A 26,130-nucleotide genomic window follows, 5' to 3' on the forward strand; every position below is an offset into this window, starting at 1 on the left:
TAAGGCAGAGAATTGCCAACAAGTCCATCATCTAAACAAATTTGTCCATCTGATCTGGATATTGTCCACATATGCCTATTTAAGTTTCTATATATTTTCAGTATTTTAAATAGAATTTACACACTGCATTTTAATTCCATATTACTCCATTAATCTTCTATTATTTGCTTCCTTTCTTTACCTTCTATCTAACCCTTCAATGTAATGAGTGTCAACAGGCTTGGGTTGATCTCACTACATATTTTCTTAACCTTTATAACTGTATAAACTGTCTCTGCAAATGTAAGATGTGGGGTCTTTTTTAAAACAAAAATGGATTTATATCTTATATATTTGTTCTTACTAAATACATCATCAGGCTGGGTACGGTAGCTCATGACTGTAATCCTAGCATTTTGGGAGGCTGAGGTGGGCAGATCATGAGGTCAGGAGATTGAAACCATCCTGGCCAACATGGTGAAACCCCGTATCTACTAAAAATACAAAAATTAGCCAGGCATGGTAGTACACATCTGTAGACCTAGCTACTCAGGAGGCTGAGGCAGGAGAATAGTTTGAATCTGGGAGGCAGAGGTTGCAGTGAGCTGAGATTGCACCACTCTACTCCAGCTTAGGCGACAGAGTGAGACTCTGTCTTAAAAAACAAAATCATCAACACTTTTCTAAATCAATAAGTAAAGAACAAACACATTTTAAAATAGCTGCAATGTATTTTATAGCATGAATGAAGCACTGTTGATCGACCATTCCTCCACTGAGGGACACTCAGAACAGTTCCAGGGATTTGCCACTGTAAATAATGCATTGAGAAATATCCTCTTACATAGATTTTTATGTGCTGGTGTTTTTATTTATATTAAATAGATGCTACTTGGTATGTTAAATGTTGTATTTTAGCTGAAGCAGAGGCTCTATACACAAATGGAGAGTTGACAGTTATCTGGGGAAATAATGTATAAAATAGGCTTATTTAAATATTAATAGATAGTCATGAAAAGGAGTTTTCTTCCCCCATTCAAATTATGTAGCAAATTGTTTTTGGTCAGTTTTTGCTGTACAGATACAGATACAACCATATAAAAAATCTGGTTTGATTGTCAGTTCTCAGCATAGTATTCAAGGAATGGACCTCAGAACAATGAATTGATGTGTTCATAAAAGTTCAATTAAGTTTGCTTAAACTGTTTCACAAAAATGTATTAATTATATATTCTCTTTGCTTTTTTTTTCTCCCCACACTGCTTCTTGTTCTCACCCACCACCAATCTTAAGTGAAAAGAAGAAAGTGAAACCACCCAGGATTTTGATCACTGGAAATGGGAACGCTCTGAATGTAAATGAGCCCAAGTATGTGAGGCCAAATAGAAAGTTAGAGATGCAAAAGTCGTGGTGTTGGTCAATCATTGTTTCTGTTCCAGATTTGCTCAGCAAAGAATATATCTGACTGCTCTTAACAAGTTTGATGAGCCTAAAAAAATGTCATTTTGAACACATGTAAAGGCAAAACATCTATTATGTTTTCAAATGAATAATTTTCTTGGCATCTAGAAAATGATCTTGACATATGGAGATCTTAGTTATTCATGTACCCCATGAAACTTTGGGCCATATACAGTTTTATGCCTGAAAATTGCTACCGCATTATTGTTGTGTTTATGAATTTTTAAAACTCTGCCATGAGCAAGCTGGTTGAGAATACTGATGTACCTCCTATACATCTATTTTATACTCTGGAGCACATCTATAAAACATTTGAGAGCTAGGGAAGGAAATCAGTATAATAACCTCAATGAATTTAATGAGAGGAAAGATATTCAAACTGGAAATATTCAAGTATAATAATATCTGATCTACTCTCTCTGTCTTAAAGTTTGAAATTAGAAAGCAGGACAGAAAAGCCTTTTGTAGCCTACAGAGAAAGCCTACAGACTAAATCTCATTCACTTCATTTTAGTATTCAAACCTATTTCCTGCCGCCATTTCATTTGCTCTGTCATGACCACGGTGAAGTCACAATCTTGAATTATTCCAGGGCATCATTTATCTTCACAGCAATCCCAGGTGGTAGACAGTGTTTGTTTCTCACATATCCAGAACCTGGGCCTGAGAGGGGTGGAGTGACCTGCCTAAGGTCACATGGCTAGTAGGTGGTGTTCCTGAGTTGCTCATGCTAATCTAGTTCTAATGATATCTAGGATGATATTTATAATGTCTTCCCCTTGCTCACATTCAGTGACAGGAATGCAAGACAGAAAACTAGGCCAGGCACTGGATAGAGCAGTGACTATGACAGGTTTCTTTGTGACCTCCTGGAGTTCAGAAACCGAGTTTAGGCCGTCTCTCTTTAGCCTACAACAGGGCTCAAGGTAGACTCCTGGAATTCCATGTGTCCCTGGTAAGACCACCACTCCTCCCACACACTGCAGCCTCACCTGCCTCTAAAACCAGTTCCACAGAGGGCGATTACCTACCTTCCCACTTGCACTGCCTCCCGCCATGTGATCATCCCTTTTCCTGCCCTCCCAGGTCATGCACCACCATCCAGAATGTTATAGTCAAATGGCGCTGATCCAACTCAACTCATACTCGCCCCTCCTGGATCCCCAATTTTCCCTGTGTCCCCTGGAGCTTGAGCTTGGTCAGCAAAGCCTGAAGCCTCCTCCGTTTCTCCTCTTTCACTAACTGAAGCAGAGGGTTTGCTTCTGCAGCTGCCCACTGTTCTTTCTCATCACATACACCATGGGGACAATTACAGCCCATCTCCACTTTCAGGCCATTCTCTGTTGAAGCACAAGCCATGTAGATATGTCACCCCTATTCCTTCTTCCTGCAGTCATCTACATCACCCTGATCAACCCTCAACCCTCTGCCTCTCAACTCATTGATGATACTTCACCCAGACCAGTGTTTCTCTCTGCCTCTCCTGTCATCATTGGTCTAGGTGATGACTTTATCAAACATGTAGGTGATCCACCAGAAGCCCTGGCCTCTCAGTTCCCCAACCAGCTCACTTCTCCATCTCAGCTCAGCCACACGATTCCATTTTCATTCCTAGATTTGTCACCATCCCTATCTCTTCCACCTCAGAAACTTCACCTCGAGTGTCTCAGTAGACCCCATTTCTTATGTTCCTGGGGGACTCCCTCCACTCTAACAACCACGTGCCCTCATGAAGACCGTAAGATAATTCACGCTCCTAATTTTCTTACTGTCCCTATCCCCTCATCTGGCCCTGCTTTAGTTTTATGGTTCATCGAAGTAATTAGCCCTGGCCCAGGCACAGTGGTTCATGCTTATAATCCTAGCACTTTAGGAGGCTGAGGCAGGTACTTTACTTGAGGTCAGGAGTTCAAGACCAACCTTGCTAACATGGTGAAACCCAGTCTCTACTGAAAATAAATTAGCCAGGTGTGGTGGCACATGCCTGTAATCCCAGCTAGTCAGGAGACTGGGGCACAAGAATCTCTTGAACCCGGGAGGTGGAGGTTGCAGTGAGCTGAGATCATGCCACAGCACTCCAGCTTGGGTGACAGAGTGAGACCCTGTCTCAAGGAAAAAGAAAAAGAAATCAGTCATTGGCATATGTCTTCAGCTCTCTTGCTTTTTCTCTTTCCATCATCCTCACCTCACAAAACCCCAACCCTATTTAAATCTAGCACAATGCCCACTCTTGAGCTGGTCCTCCTAGATGGCTGGAGGAGACCATTCACCTCTACTTGCTGGTCTTATCTTAAATTCATAACCACAGATCTCAAGTAGACTCTGGTAATATTTCTGTATTTTCTTGGGTCATCCATTCTCCACTCTCGTGCAGGCTGCTGTCGTACCTTCTCTCTCCCTACTTCCACCATCATCTGACACTTCCAAAGTTTTAACTGAGGACCGAGGACCTTGTTTCCTATTTCATTGAGAAAAAAAAGAAGCAATCAGGAGGTTTCTTTTCCTCCCCCTATCCAATTTACAGTGTTTTTGGACCTGTCCCATGTACTCCTCTCTCTGCTGCTGCTGTCAGTGAACTTCCCATCAGAAATCAGTCTCTGTGAGCACCGTGACACCATCCCCTCTTATTATCACGGACTTGGTTGCTCAGTTATCCTGGGGCTTCTGCACTAGTTCTCTCCACTCTGCTAGATCAATCTCACCTATGTGCAAACAAATTGTAATAATCTCTTGTTTTAAAGGAAATGAAAGCAACAACCTCCCTTTCCCTGGTTTCCCTTCCAACCACAGGGCTTTTTCTCTGCCCCTATTTAGTGGAATTGTCTGCACTCGGTCTCCAGTTTCTAACTTCACATTCCTTCTTGAAACCACTTCTGTGTATTCCATCATCCTGAAACTTCCTTAGCTATGTTATTTCCACGCTCGGTTCAATTCTCAGTCTTTGTCTTACTGGACAAAGCAGATTTGGATGACGTTGTTCATCACCATCCTTCCTAGAGCAATTTCTTTCCTTTGCTTCTGATTTTTCTTCTACTGTACTTACTGCTCGTCTTCTGAAACTTTGATCGGTTTCTTTGGTTTTGTTTTTTCGATGTTCTGTAGCAAACTCCTCAGCTGTCTTCTCTTTTATCATTCACTCTTCAGGTTCTCACCAAATCCATGGCTGTAAATATTCTCTTTATGATGCTCCCAACCAGATCCAACCTCTTCTCTTAGCTCAAGTTATGTGTATTCACTTAGCTGTTTGACATCACTGCGTGGATGTAAGAGAGTCATTGCACACTTATTAGGGCTAAAAAATAACCCCTGATTTCCAGCATCGCTGCCACTCTCCAGCATAGCGTGCTGTGTCCCTGTGTTCTCCTTCTCAGTAACACACGTTCACCCCTTGGTTAAGGCCAGAAACCTTGGATTCTCCCTTGATTCTTCTTCTCTCATTTTATCAGTGAGCCCTGTGAACTCTTCCTTTCATGTTGTCAGAATCCAGCCACATCACACTGACCCCACCACCACCACTAGCCAACACTGCCTTTGTCTCGGACAGTTGTAATTGCTTGTTAAGCAGTCCCCATGGTTCAACTGTTGGCCTCCTACATTCTGTTATACTCAGCCAATTAAAAAAGAAAAATAGGGAAGAAAGGATACATGCTCCTTTTCTTGATAAGAGGATATATGGCACTCTTAGAAAGTGCCATACAACACCTTTCCCTCACATGACCTCACCTACCTTCAAGGGAGGCCAGAGAATATAACCTTTACTATACATAGCCATGCACCTACTTAAAACCATGGTTCCTGTCACTAGGAATAAAGGGGAAGCAGATAGCAGCAAAAGAGCAATCTCTGCCATAGGAAACTTCTCTGAAATTACTTTGCAAGTAATAAGCAATTGAGGCAGAGCAGGAGCACATAAAAAAGGCCCTGAGATGAGGTTCTATAAATGCATGGGTCATTTGAGACCCTGAAGAAATCCCACAGGCCTGCCCACAGAAAGCAATGAGACCGTGCCTGCTACAAGCAGAAATGCTGCTAACAGTCAAATCTTTTGCGAACTTTACATTTTTCTAAACAATTTAGCTTATGTTCTTTAATATCGTTGAGTCATATATTTTATAAAGTAATACGGTAAGTACAATGCTCAAAAGAAAATTGACCAGACAATTCTGATAGTATGTTGACAGTGTGGAAGCTAAACAGAGGACTCTGCCTCGGGGAACAGTTGAAAGGTGTAGAGCCTTGAAATCCTGCCTAGCCAGGCTCGTGCAGACAAAGTGCAAAGGCATTTGTTATAATTCAGCTATGCCAGCCTCGTTGAACCTCTGTTTCTTCGTCTGTAAAACAGAGGTAATAGACGATGGGCAGTCTCTCAGCCTTTTTCAGGGCACTGGAAAGGTCAGTAATGAAAGGAGAAGAAAAAAGATGGAAGACAAGACTCTTTAAAACTTAAAAAATAGAATGCTGGATAAACAGGAGCAAAAGCAACTTTAGTTTTCCATAAATAATTCCATTGTTTCAGTTTGCTTTTGGCAAACTCACAGGAAATGGAAAAGAAAACTTTAGCCACCAGGTGTCTCTATCTCTGCACCAAAGCTAATTTTCTGTGTGTAATTTACCTTCAGATTCTCATTTAAACACTGTAAACTCAAATAATTTATTAATATGTTGTAGGTCTCCCTGAGATTTTAAAATTAGCATTGATATTTGATTTTCCAACCACCAAAATAAGTAGTCATTGGATATTATTATATAATTATTATCTAAGTTGCTTCTGATTTTGTGATGGGCTTATCTACACAGTATCCTAAAGACATCTTTCCCCCACCCAATTTATTATTCTTAGAATTGACTTCTCTTTGAACGATAATGAAAAGCAGATCATCCTGGACCTTGCTGTCTATAGGTAAAAACATTTGAAATGTATTTATTGTATGACGTTTCTGTCTGTTTGCATTATCAGTAGCAATTTTTGAGTTCTGAAAAATTTTGAAATAGAATTGAATTAGCTCTATAGTTAAATGAAGCTTATTTGTAAAGACAGAGGAGTTACTATAATTTTTCAAAGCATGAACATGAAAGGAAAGGTAAAGAAGGCCACAATCTCGTGACTATGAACTCAGGGATACCTAAGGCAGAGTTTAAATAATTCTCAGACCTGTGCTGTTTTCTGATGCTGATACTAGAAGGACCCCATTCTGCTCTTTGCTACCATAGTCCTTGGTTTTTGTCTAAAATGCCTTGCTATAGTAGTAGGTATCAAGTGGTCGACTCTCCTCTCTCTGTCCCATCTTAGTGGCCTGGGGGGAACACCTAGCAGCCTCTGTCACCAGTGGACCCTTCTTCCCTGTGGCCCTCTCACATCCTACCTGTTTTCTCACCTGTGGGCAGAGTGGCACAGATCTGCCTGCCTTCATTACTATACCCAAAGTATTATCCCTCTGTCCTCCCTAAAACTCCATGATTTTGACACTTAAACTCTCAGCCTGTATCGCCTCCTGTGCCTTTTGTGGAAGCACCTGAAGGCATCAGGTCCCTCTGCCTCATTCCCTGAAGATTTTAGGCTCTGGTTCACTGTGCTGATACCTCCTTCTGATGACCTCAGTGTCCCCTGGTATAATCTCAGAGGCTGCTTGCCTGTGCTTCCCTCTGCCTGTATTGTCCTCCGTGTCCTTGTGACTTGCTGCCTTGTGTCCTTCAGGCCTCTGTTCAGTGTCACCTAACCTCATTAGAGGGGCTTCTCTGCCCCACCATCTAACATAAAGCAATACCTACCCCTGCCCAGCACTTCCTTCCACTCTTCCTGCTTTTTGGTTTCCTGCTGACAAAGTGTGAATTTACTTATGTTAAAATTTGTAGTTAGAGCAGGAAACTTGTTTTGTTTGTTCTTTCATCTCTATGTCTCCACACCTAAAATGATACCTGGTACCTGTTAGGTGTCCAGTAAATACAAGAATGAATGACTGAATGAATGAATGAATACTGATGATGGAGTATAACATTTACATGTGTGAATGAATGGATGACTGTTTACATGCATAAATTATAATAAATGGCTTTCTCTTTTTAATGGCTTTCAATGTGCCCCTGTTTATTTAATCTCTCAGTAACCCTGGGAGGTAGGAGGGATTATTACCCAAGAGGGAGTGAATTTTCCAAGAGTGAGTCTTGTCAAAGTAAACAGGGATAGAAGGAGCCAGATCATCAACCCTCAGGACTTCAACAAACTTTGCTGATTTGATGGTGATAAAATACAAAACTTAAAATCTATCATTTTAACTATTTCAAAATGGACACCACCGTGGTATTTAATAAATTCACAATATTGTACAACCATTACCATTGTCTAGTTTCAGAAAATGTTTATCACCCCAAAAGGAAACCCCATGGCCCTTAAGCAGTCACTGCCCATTCTCCCTCTTCATGACAACCACTAACCTGTTTTCTATCTCTATAGATTTGCCTACTTGGTATTTTTCATATTAATGGAGTCATACAACACGTGGCCTTTGTAACTGGCTTCTTTCACTTACCATAATGTCTTCAAGCCTCATCCATGTTGTAACATATGTCAGAATTTCCTTCCGTTTTATGGTCAAACAATATTCCGTTGCATTGATATACCACATTTTGTTTATCTGTTCACCAATTGGTGGGCATTTGGGTTGTTTCCACCTTGGCTCTTGTGAACCAGGGCTACTCTTAGTGCGGTCCCTTCCTCTCTGCACCGAGCTGTGTCTGATCAGCTGCGTGCCTTTCCACACCTCCTGTCAATTCTTCTGCCTGCTTGCTGCCAGGTCATCTGCCCTTACAAAGCTCCCAGCTCTTCTCTCACTAGCTTCATATCCTCTGCTCCTCCAGCTTCCCAAGCTTCCATTTCTAGTGTTTTGCAGACAAATCACTGTTTAATGACTGTAAGTCCTTTCCATTTTTAGGCCCTGTGTCTGGAGTTTAATGAATGTATACCCCTTTCTTTTTCAGCTGTTGGCTGCTTCCTGTTCAGTCCTCAAATGAAACATTCCTCATTCCCATGCATGTGCATTTTAAGGGGTGGTAGTATTTCTCCTGTCTATGTTGTAAAACTCTTTCATTTCCATGAATCTGTCTAAATGAATTATGCTGTAATTCCCGGTTATCTTTATGCTCACATGGGTGTATACTTGAAAGTTAAATTCATTCATTCACATCTGCTTCCTGCCTTTATTCAAGAATCTATAGAATACCTACTATGTGCCAGGCATGGGGAGACTATAACTGGCATATTCTAAATACAGTCATGATCTCCTATCACTTAGAGCCCAGTGGGGGAGGAGGACAGACAATCGACAGGCATCTAATGAGTTACAAAGGAAGAAGGATGCTGTCAAGGCAAGGGACAGTGTTCAGGGATGGGAATAATGCTGTGTGGGGAGTGGTCAGGGAAAGGGGGCGACATGAGCAATGACAAGGGAGGATGGGAAGTAGCTTTTTCTGCAGAAACCTGTCAGAAGATTATTTTTGGCAGAGAAAGGCCTTATACATAAAGACAGATAAATATTTTAAGGTCCAAGCATGGAAAGTAATATATTGTTCACCAAAGCGTACATATCACATGTGAAGTTGTGGAAATTGTTTTTAAATGGCATATTATAATACATTTTTAACACTAGCTATGTATTGGGTACTATGCATGTTCCTTCCTAGCAATCCTAGGGCTAGCTGCTAGTAGTATTCCCATTTTACAGAAGAGGAAACTGAGGCCTAGAGAGGTTAAAGAATGTGGTCCCAGGTAATAAAGCAGGAAGGGGAGGAGCCAGTTCCCCACAAGCCTGTGTGACTTCAAACCTATGTCTGTTACCCCTGTATTAGCTTACCTGCCTTAACATTTGTGATTTTTAAGAGTTCTGTGTTTTCTAATGTTCACAATTAGTATTTTGAAATATATGAACATAATTATTTGGCTAAGCTTCTGATTTTAATGAGTGATGTGAAATCTAAATCTTTTATTTGCTCATCAGTGGAAGAGAATAATTGCCAACTGATCTTGGGGTCACTGCCATAAATGGAAGGGTTTGCTTATTCAGAAGGATGTGCCTTTGCAGGGAGAAGCAAGCTAGTTTTCCAGGAGAGATAGTATCAGGGCAGCTGCAGAACAGCTGCAGGGGATCCAGAGCCACCAGGGAAGCAGGAGCTGGTGGTTGCAGGCCTCAAGCAGGGTAGAATCAGCATTCCTGGCTATTCAAGTCTTAGGGGCTTAAAATAAAATATTCATGAAAGAGCATGGCAAGCTGTTTTTTGCAAACCTCTGGTGTTTCAGGCCTCGGATATTTTTGGGTTGGGGCAATCAATGCCAAGTGTACTTGTGGCTCTAAAAATGAAATTGCTGATATGTTGAATTTCCTTTGGTCTGGGGATTAATTTAAAGCTAATTTGTAAAGACCCAGTTAGCACAGATATTTTAAATATCCTTCATTTAAGATGGTTCTATAAATGTGAATTTGTATTTGCACTTCTTCAAACTTGATATTTTTTTAAATTGTAAGATTTTGTGTCTTTAATTTTGAAGATATATGGATACCTCTTTAATTGATGTTGATGTGCAACCAACTTATGTGCGAGTGATGATCAAAGGAAAGGTAGGTGGACCCTGTAGACTATGACACTTTCAAAGGCTACGCTTTGAACTAAGCTGTGGTGCCTCCATTTTTTTTTTTAAGTATTATTGAAATAGAAAAAGGGGCCAGGCACAATGGCTCATGTCTATAATCCCAGCACTTTGGGAGGCCGAGGCGGGTGGATCACCTGAGGTCATGAGCTCAAGACCAGTCTGGCCAATATGGTGAAACCCCGTCTCTACTAAAAATACAAAATTACCAGACATAGTGGCTCATACCTGTAATCCCAGCTACTCAGGAGACTAAAGCAGGAGAATCCTTGAACCTAGAAGGTGGAGGTTGCAGTGAGTCAAGATCGCCCCATTGCACTCCAGCCTGGGCTACTAGAGTGAGACTCTGTCACAAAAATAAATAAATAAATAAATAAATAGAAAAAGGGAAACTAAATAGAGTGCTACTTTTTAGCACATGGTTTTATATCATGGGAGTGGTATATTGTGGGAATGGCTACTGACCCTATGTAGTTGAATATCATTAATATTTTAAATCTGGTTTTGTGGTATACTTTTTCAAAGCTAATAACATAATCACATGTGTGGGAGCCTATGCATGAAATTAAATAGTACACCCATTCTAAGGTGTCAATGATTTCATTCATAACAACTATAATTTTATTATTTCTAAAATACCATTTTTTACTAATTTAGAGCATTCATATGGGCTTGAAGATTAGCTTGAAGATTTTTACATGGAAATATGTTTACATTTTGACAATGTTTTCTCTATAAATTACTTTTTAGCCATAAATGAACCCATGAATATTTCACTGTTTGTGACTGATAACTGTTCTTAGACTATCTGTTAAAATAGGTAAAATAGTTTGTGCATAGCAAGCATAGCTCATATATATTTTTATTAAGTTTAAGCACGTTTCTTAATTGAATGGTGTACCTTGAATTTGTAATGAAAATACCTCTTGTAGTAACCCTCTCATGTAACGTCCTTGCTCTCAATGATACTATCTACTTATTTTCAGCCATTTCAGCTTGTCCTTCCTGCAGAAGTGAGACCTGATAGCAGCTCTGCTAAAAGATCTCAGACAACAGGTCATTTGGTCATCTGCATGCCCAAGGTAGGTCATGTCACTGGGGTCAATTTCAAGTCTGGATATGATGATTCCTGAGGGATCTTGACCTGTCAGAACTAATGACTACTTCTGATTAAAGTACATTTTAGTTGGGAGAACCAGGAAATCTCACACTAGCTGAGGTAGGAGAACAAAGGCATGTGAGAACAAAGAACTCAGACTGGGGTATGTTTTGGGCCTCAAGTGATTTATCCTTTCCTGAAAGAACTTGGGGAAATTAAACTTAAAAATATTAATTTGTCTGTAGAAAGAACATGGATTCCTCATTACGGGTCATATGAATGAGTTGGGATTTTCCTGCTGTAGGCTGAAGAAACCCCAAATAAAACTGGCGTTATAAAGCCAGTCTTAAATGGTTCATTTAAATAATGAATACATGGTTCATTTCTTGTAGCAACATAGGAGAAGGTGGGGGTCAGGGAGGCCAGGCACATAGGGTCAGGATCTTTCTGATATGTCAGTTCAGTTCTGTCCCCAGACTGCTTTTCTGCCATGACATGTGCACTAGCAGTGACTTGGGCAGCATTTGTTCTTGTTCCTACCTCACATGAGATAAAAAGACAGAGGATCAGAGAAGGAAACACAGAGAATCTCGCTCATCACAATGAAACAGAAGTTCCTCTGGACCAATTAGGTCAGTTTAACTGAAGAACCCAGCAAGTCTTGATTAGCATAATCGTGAACCGTTAAAACCAATCTCTGGCCAAAAAGATGGTAGTACCATCAGGCTTCCCTGGATTCAGCATCCATGGATTCAACCGACCATGAATCAGAAATATTCAGGAAAAAAAAAGTGTCTGTACTGAACATGTACAGGCTTTTTTTCTCGTCATGATTCCCAAGACAACACAGTGTAATAACTACTTACATTTACATTGTATCAGTTATTGTAAGTAATCAAGATGATTTAAAGTGTACAGATGTGTGTGGGTAATAGACAAATACTATGTCATTTTTAACTGGGGACTTGAGCATTTTAAGATCTTGGCGTTCAAGGGATCTCCTGGAACCAGTTCCCCACAGACACCAAGGAGTATTTTGATTGGTTTCTATGAATCATACCTCATTCCATAAGCTAGAGGTAGGGTCACCTTTGCCCAACACACCTAGATTTCAAAGGGGAAGAGTAGACAAACCAGTCAAAATTGGGTTCTGCTGGTGAGGAAAAAGAGGAGAATGGAGGAGTGCCAGCTATGAAGAGTATAAACTTGATTAACTAAAAAGATTTCTGTAATAATTTAATAATCCTGCATTTTCCTGTAGCCAATTTCCAGCAGATTCATTATAGGTAATCAAGTATGTATTTGTACTCGGAGGCAATAAAATAGCAAATACAATTTGTTGTCAAGTAATAAAATAACAAACACAGCTGTAAGAATTGTATTGTCTTTGATGACTGCAACAAATTAAAGAAATACTTCTATAGTAACCAGAATATTCTATAGGGAAACCCAAGAGATAAATTAATTACTTCAGTACTTCAATATAGACGTTTGTATAACACTATGATTAGCAGCCTATTTTTTTTTTTTGTATGTATGAAACTTCTAACTGAAAGCTGAAAAGCCAAAAAATTAAACAGAGACTGCTAATTCCTAATGGGAAATCAAGACAAATGATTTGTATATCCTTTGCAAGGTCCCAGGCAATTGATGAGAAAAACTCTACTGCACTGTTTATGAGTCTTAAACAGCTGCAGCATTCCATTTCCCTTTTCTTTTTTATTTTTTATCTGTCTAAATTTTTCACATGAAAATAATAATAAATGGCTTATTGAAGAAAAAGCATTTTAGAAGTGCTTGGTTGAAGATGAAATAATTTGTATATATAATGACTAGGAATAGTTATATTTTCCTCATTAATAAATTATGAATAATATTTTTCTTGAGGTATATATTTTTTAAGATGTCCGACTACCATGTTAAAGTAACATTGATGTATAAGCTCATCAACTCCTATCACCATTCCTTTAAAAGGTAGATAGTAGGCCGGGCGCGGTGGCTCAAGCCTGTAATCCCAGCACTTTGGGAGGCCGAGGCGGGTGGATCACGAGGTCAACAGATCGAGACCATCTTGGTCAACATGGTGAAACCCCGTCTCTACTAAAATTACAAAAAATTAGCTGGGCACGGTGGTGTGTGCCTGTAATCCCAGCTGCTCAGGAGGCTGAGGCAGGAGAATTGCCTGAACCCAGGAGGCGGAGGTTGCGGTGAGCCGAGATCGCGCCATTGCACTCCAGCCTGGGTAACAAGAGCGAAACTCCGTCTCAAAAAAAAAAAAAAAAAGGTAGATAGTAGAAACAAACTCTGGAGAATAATGTCTTACTCAAAATAGGTCATCTTTTTCATCATGAGTAGCTATTTGCAAGGACTATGAAGCTCAAACAGCAACAGATCTTAAAAACCACCAAAAGTTTAAAAAAGTCTACTTTCACTTATACTTAATATTAAAAATGTATATTTATGAAAATTAACATCTTTCTAATTACTATTGATGGAAACGTTTTAAGTACCAACGTTTAATCCACTGAGCAATTCTATATTAGTTTAGATTTATGAGCTTACTGTGCAATTATGTGACTCTGACTTGCATTATAATAACTGAAGGGAATTCTTGGAGTTATAAAACATATTGTAAGAATCAACCTTTGTCCATCATCAGACAAATTGATAAAGAAACTGTGATATGTGTGTGTGTGTGTGTGTCACCATTTAATACAATAAAATATCATTCAGCCATAAAGGGAATGAGATTTTGCCATTTGCCACAACATGAATGAATCTGGATGACATTACGCCAAGTGAATTAAGCTAGACACAGAAGGAGAAATATTGCATGATGTCTCTCATATATGGAATATTAAAAATAAATTCAAATATACAGAGAGAACAAAACAGCGGTTAGCAGGGATGAGGGGGATGGATTGAGGAAGTAAACAGGGAGATCGGAGGGTACAAAGTAGCAGGTATGGTGGGTGAACAAGTCCAGAGATGGAATGGACAAGATGAGGATTATGGGTAATAAAATTATACTGTATTTGGGATTCATACTAAATAAGTTTACCTGCTCTTGCCACAAAAAGAGAAAATGAGTAACTCGGAGAGATGATGGTTATTTTAATTTACTTCAGTATAGTAGCCTTTTTATTACTCTATATATATCCCATAACATCATATCTTATGCCATAAATATACACAATGACATTTATTCTTTAAAAAAGTCTTCACAATCTGTGCATCTGACAAAGGGCTAATATCCAGAATCTACAAAGAACTCAAACAAATTAGCAAGAAAGAAACAATTCCATAAAAAAGTGGGCTAAGGACATGAATAGACGCTTCTCAAAAGAAAATATACAAATGGCCAACAAACATATGAAAAAGTGCTCAACATCACTAATGATCAGGGACATGCAAATTAAAACCACAGTGTGATACCACCTTATTCCTGCAAGAATGGCCATTATCAAAAAAAAAAAAAAGCCATTGGTGCAGATGCTGTGAAAAAGAACAAGAACACTTCTGCACTGCTGGTGGGAATGTAAACGTGTACAACTACTATGGAAAACAGTGTGCAGATTGCTCAAAGAACTAAAAGTAGAACTACCATTTGATGCAGCAACCCCACTCCTGGATATCTACCCAGAGAAAAAGAAGTCATTATTCAAAAATACACCTGCACACACATTTATAGCAGCACAATTAAAAATTACGAAAATGTGTAACCAGCTCAAATGCCCATCAATCAATGAGTGTATAAACTGCATAAACACACACACAGACACACACACACACACGTGTCTATAGGAATACTACTCAACCATGAAAAGGAATGAATTGAATTAATGGCATTTGCAGCAAATGGATGGGATTGGAGATTATTGTTCTGAGTGAATTAACTCAGGAATGGAAAACTAAACATTGTATATTCTCACTCATAAGTGGCAGTTAAGCTATGAGGATGCAAAGCCATAAGAAGGATACAGTGGACTCTGGGGACTCAGTGGGAGAGGGTGGAAAGGGGATGAGGACTAAAATATTACAAATTAGGTTCAGTGTATATTGCTTGGGTGATGGGTGTACCAACATTTCACAAATCACCACTAAAGAACTTCCTCATGTAACCAAATACCATCTGTTCCCCCAAAAACCTATGGAATTAAAAAATAAAACACATAACATAAAAATTATCAACTTAAAGAACTTTGTGTAATTAGAATGCCTTTGGCTTCAAGTAACAGAAACCCCTTACTCAAAGTGCTTTAAATGATAAAGAAAAATATATTACTTTACCTAAAAAAAAAAAGAATCACATAGACACTTACGTACAATTTCAATTCATTCACAGCATAGCATCGTCAACATGTTAAGTGCTATTTAATACTTCTAGAATAGTCTTTAGTAGTTTTTAATAGTTGGATACTCTAAATCAATGTTTAATATTAGATTTGATGTTTGGTAGTTCCCTCTTTGTGTCAGCATTTGTAAAGAATGCTGTGAAGGGCTGACCTAGTTTTGCCTATGCATGGATGATTATATCATGTTAATTCAGTGATCTTTGTATACGTTTTCTAGAGACACAACATTTGTCATTGAATCCACAAGTCTCTATATTTCATATTAGATACTTTATTCAGCATTTTTTCACGATGTCAAATTAATATTTTTCTCTTTTCTTATTCCTAAATGAGGCTTGATCTGTACACTGTGGATACTGACAAATAGGCCAGTTTCATTAGTTTGTCTTTTCCCTGTCATGTGGCTCATGGCTATATTTTGTGTTGCTGCCATGCCAGTGGATGTTCCCAGCTCAGCCCCTTGTTCCAGGTTTCACTCTGTGCTAGCTCTGCAATCCTCGGTGCTTCCTAACACTCACCGCTGAGTCAGTGGCATACCACAGACTGCTATAATACACAAATATCACAGTCCCTAGCATACAGCCAGGACTCTTGTCTCCATTTGTCATCTTCATATCTTACCTTGTGGATATCACATTTCCCAGAAAGCCAGCTGTCACTGTACTTCCTCTACCATTTAACAGGGGTGACTGTCTAGGCTAGAAGTGGCAAGTAAGGTAGGAGAAGAGGTACTCCTGCCATCTCATAAAGATAGCATCCAGCAATGGGGGAGTGATAAAAATGGTACACCTGCATAGAGCACTTAACCAGGAAGGGAGCCTGCAGGACTGGAAGTTGCTCTGGGTGAGTCAGCAAGTGCGTGGTGAGTGAATGGGAAGGTCTAGGATGACTATACTTATTGTGGCTTTATAAACACTGTACCCTTAGGCTACACTAAATTTGTTTTTTAAAAGATTTCTTTCTTCAACAATAAATTAGCTTACTGTAACATTTTTGCTTCATAAGCTTTGTAGTTTCTTTCTACATTGACTCTAATAATAACACTTAGCTTAAAACACAAACACATTATATAGCTATACAAAAATATTTTCATTCTTTATACCCATATTCTATATGCTTTTCTATTTCTAAAAGTTTTTGGCAAGATGCAAAAAAGTTTTTGGCTCATGCCTGTAATCCCAGTACTTTGGAAGGTTGAAGCAGGAGCCCAGGAGCTTGAGACCAGCCTGGACAATATAGTGAAACTCAATTTCCACAAAAAATTTAAAAATTAGCCAGAAACTGTGACTCATGCCTGTAGTCCCAGCTACTCTGGAGGCTGAGGCAGAAGAATGGCTTGAGCCTGGGAGGTAGAGGCTACACTGACCCTAAAAGATCTAGAGGCTACATCAAGGCTGCATTGATTGCACCACTGCACTCCAGCCTGGGTGACAGAGCAAGACCCTGTCTCAAAAAACAAAAATTGTTTAATATTTTATTTGTTTTTTTTTATTTTTGTTAAAGAGTCAAACACACACATTCGCATAGGCCCACACGGGATGAGGATCATCAGTGTCACTGTGTTCTGCCTCCACATCTTGTCCCATGGGAAGGTCTTCAGGAACCACCTTTTTTAAAACATATATATAAGTAGAGGGAGCACACTCTAAAATGATAAGAAGTATCGCACAATTAAATGTATAAACCAGTAACGTAGTCGTTTATCATCACTCTCAAGTATTATGTGCTGCACATAATTGTGTATGCCATACTTTGACACGACGGGCAGTGCAGTAGGTTTGTTTATACCAGCATCATCACAAACATGCAAGTAATTCATTGTTCTTCCACATTAAAATAATTCCACTGTCACTAGGCAGTAGGAATTTTTCACATCCTTTATACTATTATGGGACCACCATTGTATATGTGGTCGATTGTCACCATTGTGTATGTGGTCCATTGTCACCATTGTGTATGTGGTCCATTGTCACTGTAATGTCATTATGTGACACATGACTATATATGCAAATCAGACCAAGTCACTCTTCCCATTTTATTCAGAGTTAAAGCCAGAGTCCCCTGATAACTTGTCCCTTCAACCCCATTATCTATCCCTGACGTCATCTTCTACCACTTCCGTCCTAGTCATTCCTGCCACATTGGCTTCCTTGCTGTTTCACAGACATGACAAGTGTCTTTCTACTTCAGGACTCTTGCACTTGCTGTTCGTTCTGCTGGAACGTCCTTCCCCCAGATGTCCTCATCACTTGTTCTCTGATTTCTTTCAGGATGCTGCTCAAGTGTCATCACCGAGGCCCTTCCTGATATCCATATTTACAAAACACCTCCTCCCAATCTCAGCATTCTGGATGCCCTGTTCCTTCTGTGTTCTAAATCTCCTGTTCCTGCTGTACAGTCTAAATATTTAATTGTTTATTTCTTTTTCTTTTTCCCCCAACAAGAATTTAAGCTTCATGAGAACAGGGAGTGTTGTTTGTTCTTGTCAATGGCACCTAGAACAGAGCCTGGCAAAGAGTAGGTCTTCAGTAAATTTTTGTTGAATGAGTATAAACAAATATAAATACCTTAAACGTACCGTTAAAATATATTTTAATATATAGAACATGCATTTCCCCTAAACTACTCTCCCTCCCAACTATTTCCTGATTATTTTTCCATATGTATTATTCCAGGTTAACTTTAAAATGAGTTTCTCAAATTCCACCTCTGAAAAGGCCATTGAAATGTTTATTGCCATGAATTTAAAGGCAGTGGGAAGAAGTGATTAAGGGAATGGGCTCTGGAGCCAGAGAACCTGAATTAAATTCTGATACTTCACTCAGCAACTGTGTGTCCTTGGCAAATTATTCATCTCTCTGTGCCTCAGATTCTTTATTCATAAAATGATATCAGTAGTAATTCAGGCCTTCAAAGGTTGTTTTGAGGATTATGCAAATGAATGTAAGTACCTAGGACAGTGCTTGGGACATAATACATACTACATCAATGTTTACTGTTAATATTATTCATTGCTAGTAATGCATATGATTAAATAATATCAATTGCTACTGCTAACATTTTATAATTATTGAGATTGCATTGAATTCATAGACGGTAATAGGAATGAATTGATGTATTTACATGATCAAAATTGGATATTCAATAATGTGTTTCTCCATTATTACTCTTATTTCATGTTACTTAGAAGGTTTTCTTTTTTGGTAGTTTTCTCTGTATAGTTGCTACACATGTCCTAAGTTTATTTATAGATATTTTATGTATGATTTTAGTTTCTATTTTGGGTGGAGTTATTTCCCCATCACATTTATAAGAGTTTATTATTGGCCTTCATCCAATTTTTTTAAAAAATGTGTAATCAGACTATGTTCTATGTACATAGTCTTTTCATTATCATCCTGAGGATATCTGGCATGTGATTTTACCACAGTCCAACCGAAGATGTAACTGGAATTTTGCATGCACTGAGAGGCTTGTTCACTTGCATCAAGTCATGAAATTAAACTGCCATCTCAATTCTCAAATGACAAGTTACAGGAACACTCCGAGAATATGCTACACGATTTCCTTTGGGTGTTCCTTCAGAATAATTAACTGAGATTAAGAAAGTTGCCATGTGAACTGAACAGCAAAATATATTGATCATTCCAGTTGGTGACTATCTTGCTTAATTCTGTTTATACTGAGCACAAGAGGTGAAGGTCACATATTCAGGTCAGTAATACAGACCATGCTTCTTAAAAACACAGTCTCAAACCAACCTCCTCCTTATTAGTTGCACAGAGTTCACAGCATTCTTTCTCTGTTCAAATATGCTTGTGATATATGCAACATAAATGCACTTTTATTCTCTGATTGTCAAGTGGGTCTGTAGTGTTACCTGGGCATCTTGCTAGATTTTCCTGTTTCATCTATACTTCTGCTCTTTTATTTCTCTTTCTCAGCTCACTCATGAAAACTGAAGCTCATTCCTGAAACTTCCACCTGAAAAAAGTGGAAGCCTCAAAAGATAATTTCCACAAACTTCAACATGATGGCTACCAGCCTACCTGCATTTATATTCCCTTGCTCAACCTGGCCTTCCTTCCTTCCTTTCTTCCTTCCTTCCTAATTCTATGAATGAACTGTCTGTGGTGTATGCAATGCCTCTAGATGTGTATTGGATCTTATTTCCACTTGCCTTTAAAAGACTTCCCCATCCCACCCCCCTTTGGTAGTTCTCCGCTCTCTATACTTTTTCTTTGAATTTCACCTATCTGGATCTTACATCAAAAAACATTCTGAAAGGTCTCCCCTCTTAAAAAATCAAAGAGAAAAATAAAAACATTCCCCTCTATTTAATACCCTGGTCCACTTTATTGGAAATCTTTTAAATAGGCATCTCTATTTGCTGTTTCAAATCTTTTCTCAGTCGCTCAAACCAACTCCAATTAGTCATCATCACCTCCCCACCCCCTCCACTAAAACATCTCTCTTTGATGTCTCCAAAAACCTCCAGATTACCAAATCTAGTGATCATCCCTTGTCCTCCTTTTATTTAACTTTTCAGTAGGCTTTTTACCCCTTATGCACTTCCTCCATTTTTAAACCTTTTTTCACTTGGCTTTTGACACCTGTTTCACTCTGCCGCCAGATGCTTCATTGCTGGTTCTTTCTCATACCCAGGCTTCTGCAAGTTGGTGTGTATAATAATTCAATTCTGAGTGTGTGTGTGTGTGTGTGTGTCAAATTAAGTATTGAATACCTAAAGATAAACTAGATGCACGTGGGGACATGACCAGGATTCAGTAGAAAACCAGTCAGTGCTTTGGAATTTGATTATGGCAGATTGTTGCTCTTCTTCCTTGAGGATAGCCTTGAGGGTCTCACAGTTGCTGTAGGCATTAAATTATTAGACACAGACTGTAAAACACTGTTTTAATTTGGTGTCTTTCAGAAGCAGAAACTTTCATAGGGATTGGAGTAGAGTAGTTTATTTGGGAAGTATGGGAATGCTGGAAGGGAAGGTAGCCAATAGATAGTTCTCAGTTGAACCAGCTCCCCCAGTGGGAAAACTCAAGAAGACAATGCTAAACACATACTTCAGCACAACCCTAAGTAAGGGGTAATGGAACTGGGACATTTGTACACCAGCTCCTGAGGAACCTTGGTTGATGGCTGCTCCCTGTTATGGGATGGTAGTGACATTGATGTTGATGCTGATTATGTTACGAGGCAATAGTCAAGCATGAAATGTTCTATAAGGAACCGGAAACTACAAAAGTGGTTTAACATACTTGAAAATGAGCTAAATAAAAATTTTTTAGCACTGAAATATGATAAATTAAAATTTAATGAGTATATTTAACAGCAGATTAGACACAGCTGAAGAGAGTGCTGCTACACTGGAAAGTAAGAAGATATGATCCAGAATGAAGCATAGAGAAAGAAAATACTAACACAGACACTAAGAACATGTGGAATAGAGTGAGAAGGTCTAACATACATTTAATTTAGCTAGTCTTATATTGAGAATACAGGGAGAATGTAGCAGAGATGATATTTAAGGAGATAATGACTAACTACAGGATTTATACTTAGGATTTTTACATGTATATCCCCTTCAAAAACTGAAAATGTTTTACATAACTCCAGTCTGGGAGCTACTATGCTATAATTTTTATAAATAGAAAAATAAAATTGGCTTGGCCCCTCCCCTGAAAGACTTTACCACCTGTAGAGATATGTCTTCAATTATGACTATTTAGCAAAAATTGTATATGCTCTGTGATAAACAGTTTAAACAACTTACTTACTGCAATAACCCTGTAACCTAGGGATTTTTATTATCTAGATTATTTAATGAGGATTGCTGAGGTTATATAACTTTCCCGGGGTCACAATTTAATAAATGGATGTGTCATGTCATAGAAAACACTAGATTGGGGTCATCAGATCAGTCGAAATCCTCTAACAAATGTGATATTTAGACACACCATTTAGGTTCTAGCTTTTGTCCTTATACCAGTTAATAATAAAGACAAAAACAAAGCTACTGTTTATTGAACTTTTACTGTGTGCCACAAAACAGTGTTGAATACTTTGAACATCCTGTGGAGTAGGGGTGATTATCCTCATTTGCAGAAGAAGAAATGAAATTCTGATGCTGCCTTAAATCATAGCATAAGTTTCCAAATGAACACAAACAATGCCTCATAATTTTCATCTACAGCCAGATTACTTTTGGATCATTAGTGGCTTGATATAGTATAACGCTTAAGCTTTAAAATTTTGTTCCCAATTATTTCTTCTCTAAATAATTGGTTTAGGATATTTCATGAATATCAGTATCTTAGCAGACTTTATTCTTCTGTGAAATTCTTCCCCACCCCACTAAGAAAATTGTTGAGGATCAAAATTAGATACAGTGAAATGAATCCTTTCTTCCATGGTTCTTCATACCACTTTAATTGGAAGATACCTGCATAGTTACCTAGCTTGTTGTCAGCTGGGAGACAAAGAAATACACGTTATTTTGCAGTTAATTGTTTTCTTCAAGGTTATAGAGAAGCCTCTTCAAAACCATGGGCATTCTCTCCAAAACTTTGCCTGGCCTCTTCTTGGACCAGGGGCTTGTCTTTTCTCTTTTCTGTGTTTCCTGGAAGTGAAATAAACAAAGGTCACTTAAATAGTGAGATGTATTGCTGTCAACTACATACATTCTTGTCAGAATAAACATATAGTAGATACCAAACAAGGTCAGGTCCTAGCTGCTCAGAAGTAAGTCAGATCTCACCAGGAGCTCCCTGCATAGCTGACCTTGATCAAAAAATTGAATCAGCCTGTGGGGAACTGGAAACTCATAGGACTCCCATTGCTAGGTGAGGCTCCTAGGTATGAGGGAGAAGGGCTCCTTGGGGCTGTACACAGGGCAGGGGGTGCTCTCAAGAATGGCAATGCTGGGTGGGCTCTGGGGAAAAGCCACATCTTGAAACACATCCATCAACTACATCTTATCTTGTATTCTTTATCCCCATGAATCTGTATACAGTTTTCATTTTAAAAATAAAATAATAGATGACTCAAGGCTGGATCTCCACTGGTCAAGTGATGTCCCTGTCACTGACTGCAAAGATTCCAAACACTGTCTTTCTGTCACTTGGTTTCATAGCTTCTGCAGAACTGCAGAGTTGCCACTTAAAATGGGTTCTGTCCCTTTTTCCCATTGGCCAGTTGGGGTGGGTGATAGGTCATTCTTCTAATTGCCAGCAAATGAGGAGGGGAACATAAGATCAGACATCAATTCAAGGCAATTGGGAGAAGCCATAGACTGTGGCAATTCTCTGCACAGCTGACCCTAGTTAGACAGATCTCACCGCAGTCCCTTCAAGGCCGGGAACCAGGCTGATGGTTCCTTACAGGGGCAACAGTAGAGGAAGCATCGCTCTTTGTTTCATTCCAGGGTTCCTGATATTTAAGCTTTGTCATAGACAGTGAGGCCAGAGTAGCCTAGTCAGGTCAGCCTGGATATTTGCTCACTTTATCACCTAATGTGAATATCACCACTGTGAAAGGGAGAAGCCTCGGGTCCTGGGTACTTAGCCTGCAGCTCAGACAGAAGGGTTGACTTCAGGATGTCATTTTTTTACTAAGGCATAAAACCCTCTCCAGCATGTTTAGAGACTGTCTCCTCTACCAAAATTGTAAAAGAAAATTTTCTTTTATTTTTATACATTATTCTCAGTCTTAATGTTTGTCCTAACTTAATAAAATATTTTCAGTTTTAGGCTGCAGTGTGTGGATGATCTTCTATGGGGATCTGTCAGAAGAATGACCTTCCAAGTAGAAAATAATTTTGAAGGAATCAGTTGATGGTTAGATTTGCTCTCTGGTTACTCAAAGCCATGCAACTGCCTTGTGTAACCGTCAGTGTTGATTTTAAATATACGTATCAGTAACTACATCTTTTAAAATTTTCCTTATAATATAAATAGTAGCAAATTATGCGCTTGAGAATCAATTACATTTTGTATGCACCTGCCAATTGATGGGCCACATAAATTCATGGTCAGCATGAACTTCCTATCCTGCCATCTTGCTGACATCCAGTCTCGATAATTAAAAATAGCCAAATGAACCCATGATTTCCTTCTGTAGATCTGCTCCTCCCATAGTCCTCCTTGTCTCAGAAAATGGCACCATCAACTGATACACAATTGTTCTAGTCAATGATTTGGAGGCTTTCTTAACTATATCTTGCTAGTGCACTACCGAAATATATCCTGAATTCACTTACTTAGCACCTCCCATCATCACCTCCCATTAAGCCAGTGTCCTCCCTCAACCAGCTACCTTGGACTGCCTTCTCACGGTTTGCTCTGCTCTGCTCTGCTCTGCTCTGTTCTTTCCACTCTTTGATACTTTCTCCGTGGAGAAGTCAGAATGCCCTTGTATTTACTTTTTTGTTTATAGTTGTCTTTTAAAATACTTTTTCTTTTTATTATGAAGTTATTACTGTAGAACTACAACACAATATAAAAAAAAAAAAACCTCATGGTCCTATGTAGATAACCATTTTGTTTTGGTTCTTTTCGGTCTTTTGTTTGTTCTCAGGTATAATTATCTCAAAGTGGTCATTTTTTTAAAGAAGTAAATTTTGCAAACAAAAATATACATTTTTCAAATAATAGTTTTATTCCCCTGTTATAACCTACCAATGGCTTTCTGTGGCACTTGGAATATATTCAGATTTCTTGTTCTGGCCCCGAAAGCTGTATACAAGGTAGTTTCTGCATATGTTTCTGGTACCTTCTTCCACTTTTCTCCACTCATATTCTGCACACAGCTTTTCTTTTTTTTCTATCTCTCTGTCTTTCTGGAACACAGAAGAATCCGATAAGGTTCTGAAACACATGAGGTTCCAGTAAGGTTCTGGAACCTTATTCCCACTGGCAGGACTTTTGTGTTTTCTGTGCTTTTTCTGCTAAGAGCATTTCTGCCCCTTTCTCTGTTTACACCTGTATTAGTCCATTTCACACTGCTATAAATAAATACCCAATACTGGGTGACATATAAAGGAAAGAGGTTTAATTAACTCACAGTTCCACATAGCTGGGGAGGCCTCTGGATCATGGTGGAAGGTGAAGTTTGCAAACTTGGACCATGGTGGAAGGAGAGAGAGTATATGAGAGAGCCAGAAAGACTACCCTTTATAAAACCATCAGACATCATGAGAATTTACTCACTGTCATGAGAACATCATGGGGGAAACTGCCCCATTGTTGGTATCAATTTCCTTTGTTAGTCTGTTCTCACACTGCTATAAAGCACTGCCCAAGACTGGGTAAATTATAAGGAAAAGAAGCTTAATTGACTCATAGTTCTGCATGGCTGAGAAGGCCTCAGGAAACTTACAGTCATGGTGGACGGGGAAGCAGGTGCGTCTTACATGGCAGCAGGTGAGAGAGCGTGTAAAGGAAGTAAAGAGGGAAGAATCTCTTATAAAACCATCAGTTCTCATGAAAACTCTCTATCAACAGAACAGCATGGGGGAAACTGCCCCCATGATCGAATCACCTCCCTCCCTCCACACATGGGGATTACGGGTCCCTCCCTTGACATATGGGGTTACAATTCTAGATAATATTTGGGTGGGGACACAGAGCCAAACCATATTCAACTGTCTGTCTCTTTTGTATTATGCAGGTTTTGGCTCAGATGTTACATTTTTACGTGGACTTTTAGTACCAGAGCTGACATAGCCAATCACAATCTCTTAGGCATCTTTCTCAGCCATATTACTTGGTGTATTTGATCACAGTGTTTATTATTGTATGAAATGGCCTTATTAAATTTTGTATGATTTGTCTTTACCTATCTAAATGTAGCGTTTATGAGAGTAGAGACCTTGATTCAGCCGATAACTGGAACAGTACTTGCCTTTTAGTAAATAAATATTACAACAAATTAATATTAGTTGAAAAATGAAACTCTTCAAACTTCTTATTCATTCCTTATCATGCCTTATCTGATTTTTGAATATTTTCTGCCAGCGTCAGCTAGTCATTTGCTTATTATTTTATTATTGTATAATAAGCAGGAGTTTGGGCTTTGGTTAATTCTCATCTGTTATTTCATTTCTATTTTGGTGATTACTTTCTTTTTCCTATTTATGAAATCTTTAGCTTGATAGATATTCTCTCACACTGTCTTTTAGAAACTTTATCATTTTAGCTTTTGCCTTTAAGCCTGGGATTCATTTCAGATGGATTTTTATGTATGGCATGTAGTAGTTTTTAAGGGTCATCTTTTTCTTTTATGGATTTGCAGCTCTAGCCCAAAAGATTTTACTTTCCCCATTGAGTTGCTATGGCACCTTTTGTCAAAAATCTACAGTCTCATAAAGAAGGGTCTATTTTTAGGCCTTGTGTTTTTTTCCATTGATCTCTGTATCCTTATGTCACTACTACCCTATGCTAATCATTTTAGCTTTAAATTTTACCTTCAAGGCTGGGATTCTTATGACTTTGTTTCTTTTTGATTATCATTTTGTCTATTATTTGTATTTTTATATAAATTTAGAAATCAGCTTATCAACTTTCATGCAAAAACCCTGTTGG

The 26,130-nt window shown here is 38.8% G+C and overlaps 1 protein-coding gene across 11 annotated transcripts in view; it reads left to right on the forward strand.

Moving 5' to 3' along the window:
* The window catches only part of DNAAF11 (dynein axonemal assembly factor 11), a 91,283-nt gene that overhangs the window by 41,749 nt on the left and 23,404 nt on the right, over positions 1 to 26,130 (forward strand). For 9 of the 11 annotated variants that reach the window (XM_078353162.1, XM_002759221.7, XM_017965589.4 and 6 more), the window contains 4 exons: positions 1,273 to 1,347; positions 6,281 to 6,340; positions 9,980 to 10,049; positions 11,065 to 11,160. In XM_078353162.1, the coding sequence (XP_078209288.1) occupies positions 1,273 to 1,347; positions 6,281 to 6,340; positions 9,980 to 10,049; positions 11,065 to 11,160 (301 nt within the window). Of the gene's footprint in view, positions 1 to 1,272; positions 1,348 to 6,280; positions 6,341 to 9,979; positions 10,050 to 11,064; positions 11,161 to 17,802; positions 18,361 to 26,130 lie in introns of those variants that run through there. The other 2 variants (XM_017965587.4, XM_008983249.5) reach the window with 2 other exon arrangements.

This window comes from Callithrix jacchus, chromosome 16 (genome assembly GCF_049354715.1).
Source record: "Callithrix jacchus isolate 240 chromosome 16, calJac240_pri, whole genome shotgun sequence".
NCBI lineage: Eukaryota > Metazoa > Chordata > Mammalia > Primates > Cebidae > Callithrix > Callithrix jacchus.